The following is a 10002-nucleotide window of genomic DNA, read 5'->3' as shown; positions in this document are numbered from 1 at the left end:
ATGCCTCTCAAATATACACCACATGTTTCCTTTCAACAAGTCCCCTTTCTAGTTGATTCCTCAGGGTGGAGTTTGTTGTGAAAGAAGACATGTCTAACCTGTTAGGATGAACAGCACCCTGTGGATGACTGTAAAGAAGAGGAGAGGAGACATGTCTAACCTGTTAGGATGAACAGCACCCTGTGGATGACTGTAAAGAAGAGGAGAGGAGACATGTCTAACCTGTTAGGATGAACAGCACCCTGTGGATGACTGTAAAGAGGAGGAGACATGTCTAACCTGTTAGGATGAACAGCACCCTGTGGATGACTGTAAAGAAGAGGAGAGGAGACATGTCTAACCTGTTAGGATGAACAGCACCCTGTGGATGACTGTAAAGAGGAGGAGAGAAGACATGTCTAACCTGTTAGGATGAACAGCACCCTGTGGATGACTGTATAGAAGAGGAGAGGAGACATGTCTAACCTGTTAGGATGAACAGCACCCTGTGGATGACTGTACAGAAGAGGAGAGAAGACATGTCTAACCTGTTAGGATGAACAGCACCCTGTGGATGACTGTACAGAAGAGGAGAGGAGACATGTCTAACCTGTTAGGATGAACAGCACCCTGTGGATGACTGTAAAGAAGAGGAGAGGAGACATGTCTAACCTGTTAGGATGAACAGCACCCTGTGGATGACTGTAAAGAGGAGGAGAGGAGACATATCTAACCTGTTAGGATGAACAGCACCCTGTGGATGACTGTACAGAGGAGGAGAGGAGACATGTCTAACCTGTTAGGATGAACAGCACCCTGTGGATGACTGTAAAGAGGAGGAGATGAGACATGTCTAACCTGTTAGGATGAACAGCACCCTGTGGATGACTGTAAAGAAGGGGAGAGGAGACATGTCTAACCTGTTAGGATGAACAGCACCCTGTGGATGACTGTACAGAAGGGGAGAGGAGACATGTCTAACCTGTTAGGATGAACAGCACCCTGTGGATGACTAAAGAAGAGGAGAGGAGACATGTCTAACCTGTTAGGATGAACAGCACCCTGTGGATGACTGTAAAGAGGAGGAGACATGTCTAACCTGTTAGGATGAACAGCACCCTGTGGATGACTGTAAAGAAGGCTCTTCTGAAGCGGCAGGAGAAGGACATCTTGGGGTGGGTCGACTCCAGGCGAGTCACCTCACTCACCTCCGCTACTTCCTCCTCTGGGTTATCCCCGATCAGCCTGGGAGAGGAGAGGAGAAGAGAGGGGAGAGAAGAGAGGGGGGAGAGAAGAGAGGAGGGGGAGGAGAGAGGGGGGAGAGAAGAGAGAAGAGGAGGGAGAGAAGAGGGAGGAGGAGGAGAAGAGGGAGGAGGGAGAGATGAGGAGGAGGAGAAGAGGGAGGAGGGAGAGAAGAGGGGAAGGAGAGGGAGGGAGGTGAGAGAGGCACATCATTACAACACCATATATAGACATATGACATTTGAAATGTCTATTCTTTAGGAACTTCTGTGAGTGTAATGTTTACTGTTATTTTTTATTGTTTACTTCACTTGCTTTGGCAATGTTAACATGTGTTTCCCATGCCAATAAAACCCTTGAATTGAAATTGAGAGGAGAGAGGAAGGAGTGAAAGGAAGGGAGGAGGAGGGGGAAGAGGGAGAGAGAGAGGAGAGGGGGAGCGAAAGAAAGCGGGGGGGGGGGGGGGGGGGGGGGGGTCCATTAGTATGAGAATACACCATAGGGGTTGGTAACAGGGTTAAGTACCAAACACAAGAACACAGAAACAGGGAGAGACTACCTGTCCAATATGAAATGTCCAGTTGTGTTTTCTACTGCGTGTCCTAATGACCACGACCCGATATGCTCTTCACTTCAGAGAGTCTTAGAAAGAGAAAGCATATTTACCGTATGCCAACGTCCTCCCCTGTCCGTATGATCCACTCCAGAGAGAGGAGGACCCAGTGTTGGTACTGTTCATTCTGCTGCACCAGATAGTCAGAGGCTTCCTTCATAGACAGACTCCTGTTGGCCTGCTGCTGCTGCTGCTCCGGGTCTGTACAGTCATGTTGGCCTGATGGAGACAACATTAACGTGAGCTGCAGATAAACCACTTATTATTAGACGGGCGGAGACAGACAGACAGGCGGGCGGAGACAGACAGGCGGGCGGAGACAGACAGACAGGCGGGCGGAGACAGACAGACAGACAGGCGGGCGGGCGGAGACAGACAGGCGGGCGGAGACAGACAGACAGGCGGGCGGAGACAGAGACAGGCGGAGACAGGCGGGCGGAGACAGAGACAGGCGGGCGGAGACAGGCGGGCGGAGACAGAGACAGGCGGGCGGAGACAGAGACAGGCGGGCGGAGACAGAGACAGGCGGGCGGAGACAGAGACAGGCGGGCGGAGACAGGCGGGCGGAGACAGAGACAGGCGGGCGGAGACAGAGACAGGCGGGCGGAGACGGGCGGAGACAGAGACGGGCGGAGACAGAGACGGGCGGAGACAGAGACGGGCGGAGACAGAGACAGAGACGGGCGGAGACAGAGACAGAGACGGGCGGAGACAGAGACAGGCGGGCGGAGACAGAGACAGGCGGGCGGAGACAGAGACAGGCGGGCGGAGACAGAGACAGGCGGGCGGAGACAGAGACAGGCGGGCGGAGACAGAGACAGGCGGGCGGAGACAGACAGGCGGGCGGAGACAGAGACAGGCGGGCGGAGACAGAGACAGGCGGGCGGAGACAGAGACAGGCGGGCGGAGACAGACAGACAGGCGGGCGGAGACAGAGACAGGCAGACAGAGACAGGCGGAGACAGAGACAGGCGGGCGGAGACAGACAGACAGGCGGGCGGAGACAGACAGACAGGCGGGCGGAGACAGACAGACAGGCGGGCGTAGACAGACAGACAGGCGGGCGTAGACAGACAGACAGGCGGGCGGAGGACACACAGACAGGCGGGCGGAGACAGACAGACAGGCGGGCGGAGACAGACAGACAGGCGGGCGGAGACAGACAGACAGACAGGCGGGCGGAGACAGACAGACAGGCGGGCGGAGACAGACAGACAGGCGGGCGGAGACAGACAGACAGGCGGGCGGAGACAGACAGACAGGCGGGCGGAGACAGACAGACAGGCGGGCGGAGACAGAGACAGGCGGGCGGAGACAGAGACAGGCGGGCGGAGACAGAGACAGGCGGGCGGAGACAGAGACAGGCGGGCGGAGACAGAGACAGGCAGACAGAGACAGGCGGGCGGAGACAGAGACAGGCGGGCGGAGACAGACAGACAGGCGGGCGGAGACAGACAGACAGGCGGGCGGAGACAGACAGACAGGCGGACAGACACCTCATTTCAACAATAATCCACTGAGGTAAGATTTCAAACTATCCTTGAGCAGTTAGTGTCATCATTACAGCTAAAAAAGGCATTTGTCATTTGACAACACACACTGAGTGGACCAAACGTTAAGAATTCCTTCCAAATACTGAGTTAAACCCCCCCTTTCCCACAGAACAGACTCAATTAGTCGGGGCATGGACTCTACAAGGTGTCGAAAGCATTCCACAGGGATGCTGGCCCACGTTGACTCCAATGCTTCCCACAGTTGTGTCAAGTTGGCTGGATGTCCTTTGGGTGGTGGACCATTCTTGACACACACAGGAAACTATTGAGCGTGAAAAACCCAGCAGCGTTGCAGTTCTTGACACAAACCGGTGCAACTGGCACCTACTACCACACCCTGTTCAAAGGCACTTAAATCTTTTGTCTTGCCCATTCACCCTCTGAATGGGACACATACACAATCCATGTCTCAGTTGTCTCAAGGCTTAAAGATCTTTCTTTAACCCGTCTCCTCCCTTTCATCTAAAACAGATTGAAGTGGATTTAACAAGTGACATCAATAAGGGATCATAGATTTCACCTGGTCAGTCGGTCATGGAAAGAGTTTTGAACACTGTGTACACCCTGAGGTCTTCATTTGAAAACAACACATTCTAACTATTTAAGCATAGCACACAGCCAAGGCTGGAGGATGGAAGAGTCTCAATCAAATGTATTTATAAAGCCCTTCTTACATCAGCCGATGTCACAAAGTGCTGTACAGAAACCCAGCCTAAAACCCCAAACAGCAAACAATGCAGATGTAGAAGCACGGTGGCTAGGAAAAATTCCCTAGAAAAGCCGGAATCTAGGAAGAAACCTAGAGAGGAACCAGGCTCTGAGGGGAGGCCTGTCCTCTTCTGGCTGTACCAGGTAGAGATTAGAAACCTAGAGAGGAACCAGGCTCTGAGAGTTGGTCAGTCCTCTTCTGGCTGTACCAGATAGAGATTATAAACCTAGAGAGGAACCAAGCTCTGAGGAGGCCTGTCCTCTTCTGGCTGTACCAGGTAGAGATTATAAACCTAGAGAGGAACCAGGCTCTGAGGAGGCCTGTCCTCTTCTGGCTGTACCAGGTAGAGATTATAAACCTAGAGAGGAACCAGGCTCTGAGGAGAGGCCTGTCCTCTTCTGGCTGTACCAGGTAGAGATTATAAACCTAGAGAGGAACCAGGCTCTGAGGGGTGGCCTGTCCTCTTCTGGCTGTACCAGGTAGAGATTAGAAACCTAGAGAGGAACCAGGCTCTGAGGGGAGGCCTGTCCTCTTCTGGCTGTACAAGGTAGAGATTAGAAACCTAGAGCGGAACCAGGCTCTGAGGGAAGGCCTGTCCTCTTCTGGCTGTACCAGGTAGAGATTAGAAACCTAGAGAGGAACCAGGCTCTGAGGGGAGGCCTGTCCTCTTCTGGCTGTACCAGATAGAGATTATAAACCTAGAGAGGAACCAAGCTCTGAGGAGGCCTGTCCTCTTCTGGCTGTACCAGGTAGAGATTATAAACCTAGAGAGGAACCAGGCTCTGAGGAGGCCTGTCCTCTTCTGGCTGTACCAGGTAGAGATTATAAACCTAGAGAGGAACCAGGCTCTGAGGAGAGGCCTGTCCTCTTCTGGCTGTACCAGGTAGAGATTATAAACCTAGAGAGGAACCAGGCTCTGAGGGGTGGCCTGTCCTCTTCTGGCTGTACCAGGTAGAGATTAGAAACCTAGAGAGGAACCAGGCTCTGAGGGGAGGCCTGTCCTCTTCTGGCTGTACAAGGTAGAGATTAGAAACCTAGAGCGGAACCAGGCTCTGAGGGAAGGCCTGTCCTCTTCTGGCTACCTAAAAGTTCCTTTCTTAAAACGTACCAGCAATATGAGCCAGGTGGTCGTGAAGGTTGAGCAAGAGTTTCAGAATGGTGTCTTTCTCCATCTTGTTCTGAAATCCAGAAAATATCAAGTCAATATTTTTGTCGCAGTAAACAGACATCTGTCAATACAATATGTAGCGCTAAAAAGTCTATTTATTCATTTAATGTACCACAGATAATGAAATATTCTTCAGGTAAATGCTCATGTGTGGCAGTATAAAATATATTGTTTCATGTAGACTTCTATATCTTTCAGTCCTTTACATTACAATATAATCCCAGCCCCCCCCCCCCCCCTCGTAGCAGGGCCTTTTGTCATCTGGTAGGCCGTCATTATAAATAACAATTTATTCTTAACTGACTTGTCTAGTTAAATAAAAGGATCAATTCAATAAAAATTAACAATATCACTGTATTTGCTAGCAGGGCCTCAAACCAACTTTTTGGTCAATCAATCACTGTGGCAGGTAGATTAAAAAAAAATATCAACCAGCCACTCAGATTTTCCGCCAAAATTACACAAGAAAAAAAAATAGTTAAGCTTTAAAGTTCATTAAAACAATAAATATATGACTAATATATGACTAATCAGACAGTGGTGTATAAATATTTAGTGACTATACTAAAATATCATGTAACCTGCCCCTTTCAGGGTGGGAGGTTACCAGGGTAACCAGAGTCATGTTTGTTGCCAGTGAGATTGAGTCTGACTAGCAGCCGCATCACTTTGTCTCGAAACTGAAACATTTGGGGCGGCAGCGTAGCCTAGTGGTTAGAGCGTTGGGCTAGTAACCGAAAGGTTGCAAGTTCAAATCCCCGAGCTGACAAGGCAGTCATTCTAAATAAGAATTTGTTCTTGACTGACTTGCCTAGTTAAATAAAAGTAAAAATTTAAATTTAAAACAACCTAAGCTTGTGAACAAAACAAATGTAAACAGACAAGAAATACGAGGACAAAGTCTGACTTAAGTAGACTTTAAATTTTCAAGTAAATTTGACCGAATGCTACTGCAGCACTTTATTTAACTATAAATGTGATCATATTTTACTATTTATATTGTTTGCACTGTGAAGTCCTGACCCACCTGCCAACGCGGCTGGTGAAAGAGACTTCTTACCCGCCAACGCCAAAACCTAATCAATAATGTCTCTCTGCAGGCCGCAGTTACTACACGCTGCACTTATTAAATGCTGCTAGCTCCCTCTCTGGACCACACTCCAGCACAGCAGGTGGCGCTAATGCACCAACGTTGGATGCCAACCGCTGAAAAAACCCACCGAAGGATGCTGCTAACGAGCTATGCTAGGGGACACCGATACACAGAGTCCTTCGACCGCGCCTGCTTTCCCACAGTTCTGTTAACTTTATGGGTTGGGATTTCGCTAGCTAGTGTCGCCAACCCAACTCTTGCGTGGCCCTACCGGATAGTGTTTACCCTCGTCGTAATGTTAAAATAACTGGGGGGAAAGCTAGCTAGCTAGTGTCCTAGCAGCCTCAATGTCAGTGGGCGCGGCGTGTAGTGGGAGGGCGCGGCGTGTAGTGGGAGGGCGCGGCGTGTAGTGGGAGGGCGCGGCGTGTAGTGGGAGGGCGCGGCGTGTAGTGGGAGGGCGCGGCGTGTAGTGGGAGGGCGCGGCGGGTAGTGGGAGGGAGCAGCGGGTAGTGGGAGGGAGCAGCGGGTAGTGGGAGGGAGCAGCGGGTAGTGGGAGGGAGCAGCGGGTAGTGGAGAGAGGGCCGCAGCGGGTAGTGGGAGGGAGCAGGGGTAGTGGGAGGGAGCAGCGGGTAGTGGGAGGGAGCAGCGGGTAGTGGGAGGGAGCAGCGGGGTAGTGGGAGGGAGCAGCGGGTAGTGGGAGGGAGCAGCGGGTAGTGGGAGGGAGCAGCGGGTAGTGGGAGGGAGCAGCGGGTAGTGGGAGGGAGCAGCGGGTAGTGGGAGGGCGCAGCGGGTAGTGGGAGGGAGCAGCGGGTAGTGGGAGGGAGCAGCGGGTAGTGGGAGGGAGCAGCGGGTAGTGGGAGGGAGCAGCGGGTAGTGGGAGGGAGCAGCGGGTAGTGGGAGGGAGCAGCGGGTAGTGGGAGCACCGTTTCGTAAGGGCCCAGAATGCAGTGGGCGGTCTGCAGATGTTCATGTTTGGTCCTGATTGCTAGACTGCGACACAAACTCGGCCTTTAGACAAGGCCCAAAATTATAAGAAAATATACTTACATAAGAACTGTCAAACTCGCTGCCAAACGGGTGGTTCTTAACTGAGGAAAGAACAAAAATACAGACATTATAATCCAACCACGCCCCTTTAACTGAACATTTGAAACACAGGGGACAAAAATGAGACAGTAAATGAATAAATCACAGAAATATGTTCTTTCATAACCTAGTGTAGTTACCCTAGTGTAGGCCGACATTGTAAAAAAAAATGTGTTTAACTGACTTGCCGAAGTTAAATTAAGGCTAAATAAAAAATAAAGAGTGAGGGTTGAGGAGAGAGAAGAGCAGACGGTGGCAGCGAGGAGAGAGAAGAGCAGACGGTGGCAGCGAGGAGAGAGAAGAGCAGACGGTCGCAGTGAGGAGAGAGAAGAGCAGACGGTGGCAGCGAGGAGAGAGAAGAGCAGACGGTGGCAGCGAGGAGAGAGAAGAGCAGACGATGGCAGCGAGGAGAGAGAAGAGCAGACGATCGCAGCGAGGAGAGAGGAGAGCAGACGGTCGCAGTGAGGAGAGAGAAGAGCAGACGGTAACAGCATGGAGAGAGAAGAGCAGACGGTCACAGTGAGGGTTGAGGAGAGAGAAGAGCAGACGGTCACAGTGAGGGTTGAGGAGAGAGAAGAGCAGACGGTCACAGTGAGGGTTGAGGAGAGAGAAGAGCAGACGGTCACAGTGAGGGTTGAGGAGAGAGAAGAGCAGACGGTCGCAGTGAGAGTTGAGGAGAGAGAAGAGCAGACGGTCGCAGCGAGAGTTGAGGAGAGAGAAGAGCAGACGGTCGCAGCGAGAGTTGAGGAGAGAGAAGAGCAGACGGTCACAGCGGGGAGAGAGAAGAGCAGACGTCACAGCGAGGAGAGAGAAGAGCAGACGGTCACAGCGAGGGTTGAGGAGAGAGAAGAGCAGACGGTCGCAGCGAGGGTTGAGGAGAGAGAAGAGCAGACGGTCGCAGCGAGGGTTGAGGAGAGAGAGAAGCAGACGGTCGCAGCGAGGGTTGAGGAGAGAGAAGAGCAGACGGTCAAAGCGAGGGTTGAGGAGAGAGAAGAGCAGACGGTCAAAGCGAGGGTTGAGGAGAGAGAAGAGCAGACGGTCGCAGCGAGGGTTGAGGAAAGAGAAGAGCAGACGGTCGCAGCGAGGAAAGAGAAGAGCAGACGGTCGCAGCGAGGAGAGAGGAGAGCAGACGGTCGCAGTGAGAGTTGAGGAGAGAGAAGAGCAGACGGTCACAGTGAGGGTTGAGGAGAGAGAAGAGCAGACGGTCGCAGTGAGAGTTGAGGAGAGAGAAGAGCAGACGGTCGCAGCGAGAGTTGAGGAGAGAGAAGAGCAGACGGTCACAGCGAGGAGAGAGAAGAGCAGACGGTCACAGCGAGGAGAGAGAAGAGCAGACGGTCACAGCGAGGGTTGAGGAGAGAGAAGAGCAGACGGTCGCAGCGAGGGTTGAGGAGAGAGAAGAGCAGACGGTCGCAGCGAGGGTTGAGGAGAGAGAAGAGCAGACGGTCGCAGCGAGGGTTGAGGAGAGAGAAGAGCAGACGGTCAAAGCGAGGGTTGAGGAGAGAGAAGAGCAGACGGTCGCAGCGAGGGTTGAGGAGAGAGAAGAGCAGACGGTCGCAGCGAGGGTTGAGGAGAGAGAAGAGCAGACGGTCAAAGCGAGGGTTGAGGAGAGAGAAGAGCAGACGGTCAAAGCGAGGGTTGAGGAGAGAGAAGAGCAGACGGTCGCAGCGAGGAGAGAGAAGAGAGAAGAGCAGACGGTCACAGTGAGGGTTGAGGAGAGAGAAGAGCAGACGGTCACAGTGAGGGTTGAGGAGAGAGAAGAGCAGACGGTCGCAGCGAGAGTTGAGGAGAGAGAAGAGCAGACGGTCACAGCGAGGAGAGAGAAGAGCAGACGGTCACAGCGAGGAGAGAGAAGAGCAGACGGTCACAGCGAGGGTTGAGGAGAGAGAAGAGCAGACGGTCGCAGCGAGGGTTGAGGAGAGAGAAGAGCAGACGGTCGCAGCGAGGGTTGAGGAGAGAGAAGAGCAGACGGTCGCAGCGAGGGTTGAGGAGAGAGAAGAGCAGACGGTCAAAGCGAGGAGAGAGAAGAGAGAAGAGCAGACGGTCACAGTGAGGGTTGAGGAGAGAGAAGAGCAGACGGTCACAGTGAGGGTTGAGGAGAGAGAAGAGCAGACGGTCGCAGCGAGGAGAGAGAAGAGCAGACGGTCGCATTGAGGAGAGAGAAGAGCAGACGGTCACAGCGAGGAGAGAGAAGAGCAGACGGTCACAGCGAGGAGAGAGAAGAGCAGACGGTCGCAGCGAGGAGAGAGAAGAGCAGACGGTCACAGCGAGGAGAGAGAAGAGCAGACGGTCACAGTGAGGGTTGAGGAGAGAGAAGAGCAGACGGTCGCAGCGAGGTTTGAGGAGAAAGAAGAGCAGACGGTCGCAGCGAGGGTTGAGGAGCGAGAAGAGCAGACGGTCGCAGCGAGGGTTGAGGAGAGAGAAGAGCAGACGGTCGCAGTGAGGGTTGAGGAGAGAGAAGAGCAGACGGTCACAGTGAGGGTTGAGGAGAGAGAAGAGCAGACGGTCACAGTGAGGGTTGAGGAGAGAGAAGAGCAGACGGTCACAGTGAGGGTTGAGGAG

The 10002-nt window shown here is 52.9% G+C and overlaps 1 protein-coding gene across 1 annotated transcript in view; it reads right to left on the bottom strand.

The window, feature by feature from the left end:
• The window catches only part of LOC115182932 (inner nuclear membrane protein Man1), a 28002-nt gene that overhangs the window by 11941 nt on the left and 6059 nt on the right, over window positions 1-10002 (bottom strand). Inside the window, exons 2-5 of the mRNA XM_029744279.1 lie at window positions 7405-7445; window positions 5205-5274; window positions 1888-2053; window positions 1079-1224 (exon numbers count right to left, since the gene is read on the bottom strand). Of these exons, the coding sequence (XP_029600139.1) occupies window positions 1079-1224; window positions 1888-2053; window positions 5205-5274; window positions 7405-7445 (423 nt within the window). The remainder of the gene's footprint in view (window positions 1-1078; window positions 1225-1887; window positions 2054-5204; window positions 5275-7404; window positions 7446-10002) is intronic.

This window comes from Salmo trutta, unplaced genomic scaffold, assembly GCF_901001165.1.
Source record: "Salmo trutta unplaced genomic scaffold, fSalTru1.1, whole genome shotgun sequence".
Lineage (NCBI taxonomy): Eukaryota > Metazoa > Chordata > Actinopteri > Salmoniformes > Salmonidae > Salmo > Salmo trutta.
Note: the sequence above shows the minus strand (reverse complement) of the source record. Positions and strands in the feature narration are given on the sequence as shown.